This window comes from Equus caballus, chromosome 6 (genome assembly GCF_041296265.1).
Source record: "Equus caballus isolate H_3958 breed thoroughbred chromosome 6, TB-T2T, whole genome shotgun sequence".
Taxonomy (NCBI): Eukaryota; Metazoa; Chordata; class Mammalia; order Perissodactyla; family Equidae; genus Equus; species Equus caballus.
In genome coordinates, this window is record NC_091689.1 from 75,085,361 (window position 1) to 75,099,980 (window position 14,620).

At 34.6% G+C, this 14,620-nt stretch overlaps 1 protein-coding gene across 2 annotated transcripts in view; it reads right to left on the minus strand.

Annotated features, from left to right (window-relative positions):
* ADAMTS20 (ADAM metallopeptidase with thrombospondin type 1 motif 20) overlaps window positions 1–14,620 on the minus strand; it is a 163,781-nt gene that overhangs the window by 38,531 nt on the left and 110,630 nt on the right. For both annotated transcript variants that reach the window (XM_023643400.2, XM_001488308.6), the window contains one exon: window positions 2,938–3,105. In XM_023643400.2, coding sequence (XP_023499168.1) covers window positions 2,938–3,105 — 168 coding nt within the window. The remainder of the gene's footprint in view (window positions 1–2,937; window positions 3,106–14,620) is intronic.

The window sequence follows — 14,620 nt, forward strand, 5'->3', positions numbered from 1 at the left end:
CAGACTTGGTGGTGAGCCAAGGCCAATTTGTTAGCACTGATGATTGATTCACTGTTGTGGGGCTGGAGGTCAAGGATCAGAAAGTGTCCCTCATGAATACCAACCACAGCTGCAGCAGCTGCACAGCAGCAAAAGAATCCTGGGGATCAATAGGAATGCTGGTGGCCAAGAAGCAAAAAAATCTCTCCCAATTCCACTCCCACCTGCTGGTGGCTCCTGCCTGATGTCAGAATTGGCAGTCATCTGCCACACGCTGGGTTCAGCACCTTTATAGAGTTTCACCCTCTCTGGGAAAGCTACTTTGCCATCGTTCTGCCACATCTTGGTCCAGATCAAGTAAGGCAAACCTCCACTTTAAGCAAAACCATAATATGACAAACAAGTAAAAATTATAAGATAGCGAGTCTTTTTGCAACTAATACTTTTTGCACAGTATTCCAAGTAAGAAGTAGTTAGCTAGATACTAACGTAGGTGTTTAGTGAACAAGATATCTATTGTTTCTAAGATTTGCTGGTGTGAGATAATGCTGAAGAAACAGGCATGGGTTAGGGTTTAGACTTCCCCCTAAAGACAATGGTAAGTCATAGAAGATATTGAGTCACTATAATATTTGAGTTCTTCTAGAGCTCAGACTATATGCAAGAAAATCATGGCAAAAATATATGTAGGGAGGCCATTGTACACTTGGGAACAGGTGATGATGAAGTGGACTGGGGTGGTTGCAAAGGAGATTCAAGGGTTACTTTGATAGGAGAATTGAGAGAAACCATTGAGTGATTGTGGTGTCAAGGGATAGGAGACCAAATGGATGCAGTGTTTCTTTCTTGAACAACTTAGTAGGTAGCAGTGGCATTCATTAAATAAAACAGGTTAACAGGAGATCTTTTAAATCAGAGATTCCGCTAAAGCATGTGCAGTAATTTTATTTACCGAAATTCAATGTAGAAGCAATTCTCCAGAATATATGTTTTTTCGTAGGATAAAAAACAGAGATGTGTTTGCCTCTAGTTTTCAGTCAAATATTAACCACAATTCTTAGCATCTTAAAGCTTGACAAAGGCTGCTTCTTCTACAAGGAAACCTGAGATTCTCACTCAATTTGGGAGTTTTTTATTCAATAACAATGACATGCTGACATAGTGCCACTCAAAAGCTGGTGCCCTGCACCAAGGCGCTGACCTCACAGAGTGAATGATGGTGACTTGGGAGCCCAGGGCAACCCCACTTCTTCTAGCTTCTGTCTGAATCCCTATCTTCCTAACAGACATAGCTCCAACACTAGAAAAAGACAGGGAAGTTCCATCAGCAGAAGATAGATTTCTAATCAAAGCTACAATGAGGTATCACCTCACTCCGGTCAGAATGGCTACAATTAACAAGACAGGAAACAACAAATGTTGGAGAGGGTGTGGAGAGAAGGGAACCCTTGTTCACTGCTGGTGGCAGTGCAAACTGGTGCAGCCACTATGGAAAGCAGTTTGGAGTATCCTCAGAAAATTAAGGATAAATCTACCATATGATCCAGCTATTCCACTGCTGGGTATTTATCCAAAGAACTTGAAAACACAAAGGCATAAAGATACCTGCACCCCTATGTTCACTGCAGCATTATACACAATAGCCAAGACATGGAAGCAACCTAGGTGCCCGTCAAGGGACGAATGGATAAAGAAGATGTGGTATTTATACACTATGGACTACTACTCAGCCATAAGAAATGATGAAATCCGGCCATTTGTGACAACATGCATGGACTTTGAGGGTATTATGCTGAGTGAAATAAGTCAGAGGGAGAAAGTCAAATACCATATGATCTCACTCATAAGTAGAAGATGAAAACGACAAAAAAAAAAAAAAACACATAGCATTGGAGATTGGACTGGTGGTTACCATTGGGGAAGGGGGAAGGGGGGAGGGCAAAGGGGGTGATTAGGGTCACACGTGAGGGGATGCACTATAATTAGTGTTCGGGTGGTGAGCATGATGCAATGTATCCAGAATTTGAAATATGATGTACATCCGAAAAAAATAAAACTTAAAAAAAAAAAACCACACAAAACAAGAATGTAAAAAAAAAAAAAAAAGAAGAAGATAAGTTTCTTTTTCTCTTTGCATAACTAGGCCCTTTAGGAAATGGATAAGTACTCTGCGGTACTGCGGAGGGCAGCCGGACAACTGTGCTGAAAGCCTGGCCCCCTTGAAATCAATCATTGGGACACTATTCTAGTTAACATTTCTGACTCCATTCATGCCCTTTGACTCTTCAGCATTTCCCAAGTTGGTCTTTGTTTGACAACCACCTTCAAATATATGCCTCCCCCAATTTGGATTTTGAGCTTACTTCTCTGAGTATGCCAAGACAAATATTGATCACTCTTGTTTTATAAACTGCGTTCTCAGCCTTAATCTCATCTATGGGTCAGCTTCATTTTTGCTGTGTCTTTCCAAGTGTGTCTACTCCGACCTTGGACCAGCCCAGGCTACCTAATTCTGACATCTCCCTAACTCTTAATCTCCAATTACGATCCCATCTAGAACTTGCAAGTTGCTTCTCCAAGATGTAAACTTAGTTCAAATCCAAGACTTTGGTGGGGAAACAAGGCAGTTACTAAATATGTCATCATATATATTTTACTGTTAGACTACCTGCAATAATATGATCATCAGTAGCCCCCTAGTATTCAGTAACAGAAATTCTTATAAAGTTTACAGCCACAAAGAAATCAAACAACTAATTTATTATTTAATGATAGACTTAGCAAATGTATTAACAGTGCACAGTATTAATTCACAGCATAGTGCAAAAAAATGTATAAGAGAATAAAGCACATTTTAGTGGAGTAAAACTTTCAAGGTTATTGAAAGCATGTAAAATCAATTAAGATTTGCTTTTTAAATGAAAAAATACATGTATAATTATAAAATACACCACATACCTCCTTCCATCTATTGGCTTTCCATGAAGGGCATCTGACAGATCTACAAGCTTTGTGAGTTCGAGGTTTCTGTAGATGACTGCAATATTTTTCTTCTAATTTCCCTTGGAATTGGTCAATGCAAAGCACCTCACGGTACTTTAAACCTTTACCACAAGAAGCTGAGCACTAGAAAATAAATACGAACGCACTTGATTCATTTGATCTTGATTAAGTTTATCCACAAGAAGTATTAAATGAAGCAATCAAAACATCATTGCTTTGATATGTTCATTAAGATAGACCTTGATATTTTTAATTAGAGAGAATTTAAAATTTACCAATCTGCCCTGGACCATCCATTGATGTTGATATCATAAGGTATCCATTTATTCTATGAAAAAGTATTGATTGTTTACAATGTACCAGCCACTCTTCTGGGGCATAAACGCTTTCCATCTTTTACCATGGAAGGCTATCTGCCGCTAATTCCTATGATGACGCATAATCCAATACTACTTGCTTTTGATTGTGTATAGTCACCACCTATTCTATTTTAACCTGATATGCTTCTCCACAATGCAAAGTATGTTCTGGATGTTAAAAAATAATCCAATGATCTCTCAATACAGGAAACCATGATTGAGAAAGCAGAAAATTTATTTTTTAAAGTGCACTTCAGTTCAGGTTTGCCTTTGCATCAAAATGGAAGATGTATCTCTCTATCAACCCTCCAATATAGTTAGTAAAAAACAATGACTTGACTTCATTTTTCAGCCGATTGCCATTTTATGAGTGAGGCCAATGCAATGTAGTGAAACGAGCTTGTGCTCTGGCATTGAACACCAGCTCTGCCATTTACCAGCTGAGTTACTTCAGGCACGTCTCATCACTTATCCAATTCCCAGTTTCTTCTTTTATAAAATGGGAATAATAACACCAATATTACAGGTTTGCTATGGAGATGAACATGAGATAAAGAACAGGAACTACCTAATCCAGTCCTATTACTTGTGATAGACCCTCGCTAAATATTACCTTTCTCTTATACCATTTTCCTTCACATAGTCTCAGAGAGGATGTTGACAATTTTCAGCATGATATATGTACCAGGGAAAAGTGAAGCAAAGAAGACACGGATTCCAGACAACTCCTCTCATTCCTCTGAGACAGCTGTTCACATATGATTTCATTTAGAAACATATACTGAGTTCTGAGAACATTAGATAATATATTATGCCTTTCATGTATATTATGAGTTCAAAGGCTGTTAGACTATCTAATACAGATATTAGATGTTTAAAATATTTTAAATTAAAAAATAAATAGTTTGGGGATAATTTCTCTTTTTATATTATAAGCAATACTATATCCCATTTGTGTAGGCAATGAATTTAACTCGGTGTCTTGATTATTGACTTATTGTTATCATATCTGAGATGTTCTCTTCTCTTCCCATTAACACTTACAGCCTTTACATGCGACTTATAATACACTGAATTCTGTGAAAATCTGTAATGGGTCTTCATAAACTGTATTAAGTTTCATAAACTGTGCCTTCTTTCATGCTACTGATCTTCTCTTTCAGTTCTACCAATATGCTCTCCTCTTCCTAGCCACTGCCCTTGGGTACTTCCCTGTTTCTTGACTTCATTGTTTATTTTCCAAAGAGTATAACATATTTTATACCAAAAACATCACTTTGAGCATCACGCATATGTTATCAGAGAGTATACGAACATGTGCACACATAGAAGAATGTTTTTCTCCTCATGTGCATATTATATTATTTTTCTAACTTTTAAATTGTGACCTTTCAAGCAAAAAAGCATTCACTACTCTCCCTGTTAGCCCCTTTTAAAAAGTAATCATTATTATGAATTTTCATGATATCAACACAGTAGTACTTATGGAAGATGGGGAAATATTTACTATTTTATTCATTCTATGAATATTGTTGAATTTCTACCATATACCGAGAGTTGCAGATAAATACAGGTCCGTTCAACATCTCTTGCTTTTGCCCTTGATTTAACCTCAAAGCGTGCATAATCTAAATGACACACACCATCTTTAAATGAATAATGCCAGAGTAGATCTTAAATAATGTTAAACACAATAAACATCAGAAAAAAAAAAACTACAAGACACTAAAGACCATTAAAATTATACAATAAAAAATTATGATGGAATTAAGAAATTCATGAAAGGTAATCATTTCTTTCCAGGATATTTGGTAAGTACTGAAAAAGAAGAGGATAGTTAAACTCAGTCTTGAAGAAGTAGGTTTGCTGATAGACAAAGACCAATGGTCTTATATGTTTGTTTGATATGCCTTATCTAGACATTGCCATGTGTCTCTGTTTTGTAAAATTCTGAGTTCTTTTAACAGTGCCAAGAATCATGCAGTAAATTGTTGACATTTCTGATAAGAACGACAAATTCATTTACAAAACCATGTAACACAAGAGGAGACATTAAAGATTCTACTTTAAAACGCAACAATATAGTTCCTTTGTAAGCAATATCTACAAATGGAATGTAAACTTGGACACTGTAGTACATTAGCAAAGATAAGATTATTCTTCACCAAACTGAATAGTGTCTCCTACTCTAACTCAAGGTCATCTTCGATTCTTTCTCTTCTCCATTATTCTAATCTCTAACCAAAACTATTATTAAACAATTTTAAACATATTTTTTTTTCCTTTTTGCTTGAGAACAGACAATGGCTCTCTATTGTCTTTAATAGTGAACCAAAACTTACACTCTTCCTTGCTTTCTTGATCCACCAAGTTTGAGTCAACAAACATTTCCAACCTTATATGCTGTTACTTTTCAACAAGCAGCCTTTGCTCTACTTAGGCATAAAACAATTATTTTCTCTTTAATGTGACATAGTCACTTAACAACAGTGCCTAATTCATATCACTTCCTTTCACATCCACTGATCACTTCGTCTGGTGCTTTCTAAATATTACTTATCCTTAAAGCTCTAAGCCAATCCCATGTCTAGGAGAAATACCTATCAGTCTTTCACTTCTCTGAACTCTTCTGAGTCTCACTCTGTTTTTAGCACTTCCTCGCTTTCTACTTTCGTCACACGCTTTATCTACCCGCCTTCTGGAGGTCAAGGACCTTTCAGATCATCCACATCACTCGCAAAGTGGCAGGTACAATAAATATCAGCTGATTAATTGATGTTGATCTTTGGTGTAAGCCATTCTTATTTGTTTTATTAAACTCTAAAATAATTTATTAAAACATTTTAAATTCCATGAAATATATTTATTGGTTAATAAACTCAAAGTCCTCTAGGAAAGATAGACAAAAAGCACAAAATCAAAGAATTGAAAAATAAATTATGCTTTGGTTACATTTTTAAAGTAGAGCTATTTTTCCACAAGATCTGAAGAGGAATAAGTCCATTATTTTACCATTTCTGATGAATTCCATGTGGGAATTTAAGTAAAAGAGAACATGTTATGCAAAGAATTATGTTTTAGTTGGAAGGAGGCAGTCGTAGAGTAAATAACTAGTGAAATGCTACCCTCCTTCTTTCAAACCACAATACATTCTGAGTTATAAAGATCTCTCGAAATAGGCTGTTTGATAGGAGTACACAAACATGGCAACTATTTTCTCTGGTATCTCAGCAATTTGGGTTTTTTTTTTCCCTCTATTTTATATCCCTGAAACCATCCTATTCCCTTGAAGTTTTATTAACACTGTGTCATTATTTTCCAGCATTCTTGCCAAAAGAATTTTTCTTAAAAATCACCTCTATCATCCTTAGTTGACATAGTCAAAATATTTTTCTCTGAAACAGCAGATATAGGATGCAGCCCACTTCAGAAGTGGCAACATTAAACACAAGTAACTTGAATTGATTCTTCCTATAAATTAGGTGAAGACAATCTTCTGTTTAAGGAAAACAAGGCATTCAAAACAAATGTAGAATTTGCAAGCCCTAAAAATGCAGTCTCCAGAATTGTGCAGGTTTGGCTGGCACTTTCCATTCCAAAGTGGAGAGTTGGAATTAATTAGTCCATTCTAACATGATTAACTTTGGAACAAATGTACTCTTGTTTTTAAAGCGAAGCTGTCCATAACTACAGAATAGGATTACTTCTGACCTTTGAGGTGTGAGTTACTGCTTTGTTGATGTATAAGGATACTACAGAAGAGCGAACGATGTTTGTGAGAGACTTGATTAATTTAATTCTAGAAACTTAAATTGCTAAACAAAATAAAACAAAGAAATGAAGTTTCTTTAGCCCCAGTTTTAGGAAATGGAAAACATTGCTGAGAGGGTGTTTTTTTTAGATTTTCATAAACTGTTATGTTGATCTGACATTCTATCCTCTCTGACAGTGGTGGGAAACATACTAATACTGGGAGAATTAGTGTGTACCCCAATTAGCAATAAAATATCCCTGACAATTAACTATTACACTCTGTCCTAGTCATGTATAAACTGCCTTTTATAGATTTTACAAGTTGGGTAACCATAGGTAATTTCTTAACCTTCACTGAACCTTTATTTTTCATTTGTAATATTGATTAAAAAAATATCCGTTTCATACAACTGTTGGGTAAAGTTAAGGAAAAAGTGGTTTTTTAAATGAGAGAAAAGGGTAAACTCAGAAAACTGTCCATAGAAAAATGTAAAAAAAAAATTAAAATCAATAAAGAACAAAAAGAATGCTGTAGAACACAACATTGATTTATTGAAAGACAAGCTTGAAAATGTCTCCCATGACGCAAAAGAAAAGATGACATAGAGTGAGAACACTGTTTCCTGGAAAATACTCTTTTCTTCCTCAGCTCAGGACTTTTGCACATGTCATTTCCTCCCACCCCGACACCTTCCTCAATTTCATCCCTACATATTTTTCAATGCTGAGTTTTCAATCTCATTCCCTCTGCAACGCTGCCTCCCCTAATGAAGGCTAGCTGATGTCCAATCCAGACCAGACTCGGTATTGCTCTTACAGAACTTTTGCACCTCAATACGCCTGTAATTACCTGTTCCATGTCGGTTTCCCCTGCCAGACTATAGATTCTACTGAGACATATTGTAGGGAATCTTGAAAAATAGGAAGAATCACTTGTTCCCAATTTAATGTATTATGAGCCATTCTACATTTCTTCTTCTAAAAGGAGGAAGCAATTCCAATACATCATGAACCATAGGATCTTGTACTAATTTACTGACCAATGTTCTTCTAAAATGGTTGCTCTTCCACTGGTGGCCCACGAGCTGATGTTAGATGATACATCTAACATTAAATGTAAAGGTTATTCTATATAGTAATGATCACTCTCAATTTTAACTATAAAGATCCCTTAGCTAGCTATTTGAAAAACAAAAGTAAAATCTGAAGCTTGGTCTACAGAATAGCAAGTGAAGACAAAGTTAACAGTAAGAATTGATTATCCATGGGGTCTATTTTAATTAAGTTTGACTGGAAAGTAGCTAGACTAGAAATTTGACTAGAAATGTCTATTTCACTTGCTACTGCATAGCGTCATCTATAGATGAAAGTGTATATTTTTGTTTCTACGTTCCTTATGTAAACTTCAGGTAAACTTCTCCAAGAATAAGCATTATAACTATATTCAACACTTACTATTAGAAAATTAGTATTGGAAACACTTAACTTTAGAAAGGAGCTCCAACATCAATTGTAAGTTCTACATTAGATATTTTCAAGGACTATCAAGATAAGCAATCAATTAGTGAGAGCAGGGATTTTAAAGAAAAGCCTCGCAATTCATATAGATTCTTGGTTTTTCATTTAAAATTTCCTAAATTCTATATATAGCCTAAATAACTTCCAGTTCTCTCAATGGACTCAGTCAGTAAATTTGGCAATGACTCCATTGTTTAAAATCTACAGAGGTCACTTAGTCATTCAAGTCAATAAATCAGAACCAAATGTATCTTGCAACAATAAAACTACTGCTCCCTTAACATCCTTCTTCATTTGCTGATAATAAAAATACGTAAAATTAAACAAATATTTCAAAAGTTGATAATACTATTATAAACATCTCATTCAATATTATGCTTTTACACAACCTATTTCAGGGATGGTTAAAAATTATGGCATTTAGTTTTTCAGCTATCTTAAATAAATAATCTAACTAGACATAAACATAATATTCATCATTTTTCTCCCTCAGCCATTTGACTTAATTTTGGTTTTCCACTGTTGTTGTTAAATAAAAAATGACTAACAAGGGACCGGCCCCATGGCACAGTGATTAAGTTTGGCACACTCCACTTCAGCGGCCCAGGTTTGCAGTTTCGGATCCGAGGTGCAGACCTACACCACTCGTCAGCCATGCTGTGTCGGCATCCCAAACATAAAATAGAGGACAATAGGCACAGACATTAGCTCAGGGCTAATCTTCCTCATGCAAAAAAAAGAGGAAAATTAGTAACAGATGTTAGCTTAGGGCTAATCTTACTTATCAAAAAAAAAAAAAGAGAGAGAGAGAGACTAACAAAACTGAATAAAAATAAATGAGGTACTATTAATCAATTTCACTTAGCTTTTCAAAATTTTTGGAATTTTGTGATTTTTTTGAAATATAATTATTAATAAGTCATCAAACAATCATGTTTCAATGCCATTTTTTGCAAAATAGAGAAAACAATGCTGAAATTTATATGGAACCACAAAAGACCCTCAATAGCCAAAGCAATCCTGAGAAGAACAAAGCAGGAGGCATCACAGTTCCTGATTTCAAGCTATATTATAAAGTTATAGTAATCAAAACAATATAGTATTGGTATAAAAACAGACACATAGATCAATGGAACAGAACTGAGAACACAGAAGGAACAGAACTGAGAACCCAGAAATAAACCCAAGCCTGTCCAGTCAACTAATATTTGACAAGGGAACCAAAGATACTCAATGGAGTAAAGCCAGTCTCTTCAATAAATGGTGCTGGGAAAACTGGATATTCTCATGTAAAAGAATGAAGTTAGACCCCTATTTTACATCACTCACAAAAATTAACTCGAAATGGATTAAAGACTTAAACCTAAAACATGAAACTCCTAGAAGTAAACATAGGAAAAAATCTCCTTGACATGGGTCTCGGCAGTGATTTTTTAGATATGACACCTAAAACACAAGAAACAAAATCAAAAATAACTAAGTGGGACTACATAAAACTAAAAAGCTTCTGTACAGCAAAAGAAGCCATCAACAAAGTGAAAAGGCAGTCTATGGAATGGGAAAAAGTATTTGCAAACCTTATATTTAATAAGAGGTTAATATCCAAAATATATAAAGGATGCAGATAACTCAATAGCAAAAAACCAAATAGTCTTATTAAAAAATGGGCAAAAGACCTGAATAGACTTTTTTCAAAGAAGATATACGAAAGGCCAACAGGTACATAAAAAGATGCCCAACATCACTAGTCATTTGAGAAATATAAATCAAAACCACAATGAGCGATTGTATCACACCTGTTAGCATGGCCATCATCAAAAAGACAAGAGATAAATGCTGGTATGGATCTGGAGAAAAGGGAACTCTTGTGCACTGTTAGTGGGATTGTATACTGGTACAGCCACAATGGAAAATACTATGGAGGATCCTTAGATTAAAAATAGAACTACCATATGATCCAACAATTCCACTTCTGGGAATATATCCATAGGAAACAAAAACACTAACTCAAAAAGATACCTGCTCCTCCATGATCATAGCAGCATTATTTACAATAGCCAAGATACAGAAGCAACCTAAGTGTCCATCAATGAATGAATGAATGAATAAAGAAGGTGTGGTATATATATACAATGGAATATTATTCAGCCATAAAAAATGAAGAAATCCTGCCATTTGCAACAACATGGATGGACACTGAGGGCATTATGCTAAGTGAAATAAGTCAGACAAAGACAAATACTAAATGATCTCACTTATAGGTGGAATCAAAAAAAAAACGACTCAAAGAAAAAAAGACCAGATTTGTTGTTACCAGAGGCAGGGGGGGTTGGAGGAGTGGGAGTTGAAGAAAGGTGATCAAAAGGTACAAAGTTTAAGTTACAAGATAAATAAGTACCAGGGATGTAAGGTACAGCACTACACTGCTGTGTGATATATACGAAAGATGTTAGAATAAATCCTAAGAGTTCTCACCACAAGGAAAAACATTTTTTTTCTTTTTTGCCTTCTTTTTATTGCATCTATATGAGATGATGGATGCTAACTAAACTTATTGTGGTAATTTATTTCACAATATATGTAAGTCAAATCATTATGCTGTACACCTTAAACTCACACAGTGATGTATGTCAATTATATCTCAATAAAAGTGAAAAATATTAGATGAGGAAATGAATTTTTATTTCTAGATATCACATCATCTCTCTTTGTTTCCTGATAGCAAGGTCCATAGTCATCTGTTGAAAATGTAAAAGCTTGCAACCATATGGCTGGGCGTCACATCTATGCAACTGCTCATTGTATGGCGGGTATCAGCTAATTTCTTCAGACAACTAAGGAAAACCTGCTACCAAGTGACAAAAGGGCTCACACAATCTTTTTGTTTTAGGAGAGCTAGACTCACAGAAATGCAATCACTACACATTACAAATCTAAATCCAAACACACCTTCTCATTACAAACTGGAAATCCTTTCCATCGAGACAAGTGCAACTGAGTAAGAAGCATCAATGTACAATGTACAAAAAGAAGTGGCTTTGATTTAAACACAAACATATCATACTAGCTGAAACATGACCAGGTACTGGAGCGCCTGTCTTGGACTAATTTGAGAGAATTAGTTGTGTTTTCCTTAGTCTTAAGCGGCAATTCCAAAAATATCAATGAATTTCCCAATATAGGTACATGCATTCTTCATCTTTGTTTTGATCTTTCTCAAAACCATTTTATGTTTCTGTGGCAAAGTTAAAGCTTTTTAATGGAAAATTTTTATCATAGTTATTTTGTAAGAGAATTTTTTAAAATGACATTTGATGATTATGTTGAATGTCTTTATAACACTATTATGAAACAAAAGATTTATCTATGAAATGACACATTAAATAGGGAAATGATAGAGTTTCAGGCCCAAACAGACCAAAAGTTAGATATTCTGTGGAGTAAAACACTATTGTGTATATGCATCCATGCATATATGTGTTTTATTTTTTCTTTTTGATTTTTTAAGAAGCCTATTATAACATTCTCTAAATAAATAAAGAGACGATATCTAAACCCCAGGAACAGCATGGTTTTTGCAATATTCAGGAATCCAATGCTACCTATATATCTAAGAGAAAAGCCCTACTATGGTAAAGGTCTTAGATGTGAGTTTTCTATAACTACTTTGTAATTAAAAGCATTCCCGACAAAAATGGAACACTATTTTAAATTGAGGCCCTCGATTATTAAAAAATACAGCCTTAAAGTAGTTAGAGTAGTTGAATAGCCAGAGTAGGGTAGAGTATCTCTCTGTTTAAACAAAAACAACAAAAAAAAAGCCAAAATATGCATATTAAGAGTGGAGTGTCAACTTTGTAAAATAGTACTGCTACTGTTCCATTAATTCAATGCATATGTGCACTAAGGAATAAGATACTAAATCTGTCGACAGGGACCCCATTCATAGTACTTCCTGAAAGATTATACTTAAGTTTTAAGGTTTAATGGAGTTTGAAAATTTCCTTTTTAACCTGTTACAGACATCCTTTGACTATGCAGCTTTAATAAACCAAGACAGCATTTGGTTTTAAAAATACTACTGAAATATTTCATTCCATTGCATTACATTTGATTATATTTAAAATTGGCAACTTCAGACCTTAAAAAAAGTTTTTTGTCAGATTTATTTGCAAAAATGTTTGAGTTCCAACTTAAAGGACAAAGAAATATATGCTTAAAAACAAGCATATCCAGTAAACTTTCATTATATTCATATCATTGTAATAATTATAACATTTAAATTTCTATTTCATATTCTGAAATTTTATATTTTGAGTGTATATATATGTATATTTATGTGCACAATGGATTTACAGTTCTAAGCTAAGCAATGCAATCTTACATGTAATTCATTTGGCTAATTCAATTAGAAGTAATATTTAAAGATAATTTATTACAATATAATTGTTACTATTTTCTAAATTACAATTTTGGAAAGGTTTTATGATTATTTGCACTTTCAAATATAAAGCCTGAAGTGAAGTTGCAATAACTTATGCAGATACCTTTACAGAAATTTTCACTCATCATACAGTATTATTTTCCACACATAAAATATTAGAAAATCAGAATGAACAATTACCCCAGTAACTGATACTAAAATACTCCATTATCGGATTCATTTTCTTCAATAACAAGACTTGATGACAATCATGACAAAGCTGCTTGTGTCGTACTTAGGTTGAACCTAGGTTTATTTTGCTAGAAGCAAGAGTAACTATAATTCTAATTCAAAATGTAAGCACTATCTATAGCAAAAAACACTCAGGAAAAACTGCCATGAGTTTAAAGCTTGTAATTCATTCTTTTAACTTTCTGTCTGATAGTACAGTTTGTGCGTACTACAAAAGGGTAATGAACATTTCAGACTCCTCTAAAAAATCTGTTTTGCAAGTGGGACTCGTCTAAAGAGTTCCTGTTTGGAGTTTTTATTGACTCATTGAGTCACACGAGTCTTTACAACAATATGGCAACAGGAGAAAAAGGTTACTGCCAATATGAGAACAATACAAATCTTGTCTAATTTTAACAATTATTTTGGGACCATTATTGTGAATTTACTTTTTCTTGATGTCTTGACACAAATCACAACTGAGACGTTACTTTTGTTAAGACTGTATGGCATATTCCATGATGAACCCCCCCGCTCCCGTCTTCTTCCCTGGGGGCCTACATCCAGAATCACAAGCATCTGCCTTCTTGGATGGAACAAAGCAGAAAACTATTCAGTGTGGGTAGACCGTAAAAAGGTAAAAAGATCAGAAAAATAACTAAAGCGTACCTTTTTTAAAAATATTGACTTTTAAGACATTACTTACTATGGTAACATTTGCAAAATTCTTCAAATCAAGTGCCAGCAGAAGAGCAGGATTTACCATTTCAAGTCTCTACAAATGTTTTTGTGCCAGCTGTGGGAGTTACCAGAAATAAAGCCAAGAAGTTTGCTTTCAAGTAGGGTTATAAAGGCTGAAAGGGAATACGCAGAGAACTCTCAGATGAGAAATAAAAAATGAGCTCTATGAACGTTTTGATAAGGGAAGAGTCAGCGTTGAAAGTAAAAAACAATAGCCACTGCACGTATTTATGTCTATTACATGCAAGGAAAGTTGTGAGGCAAGAATGTTTTGGGGATTAATTTAATATTACATGGAATTTAAGCTAATTTTAAAATTATCTTAATCAGATAAAAAATGAATTACGTAAAATTTAAGGTGGGGTTTCATAGTTTTTACTACTAGGGAGTAGAGGATAGAAAGAATAAACAGGGTACAGGATTTGGAATCAGAGACCTACATTTGAATCTCAGCTGTCAGTAGCTGAGCAACCTTGGGCTAAATGCTTAACCTTGCTGATCCTCAGTTTTCTCATCAGAGGGTGGCAATAATAATACGCCTCAGGATAGTTGTGAGATTAAAGGAGATAATGTATGAATGAACCTAAAACAGTGCTTGATGCAATATTCTAAA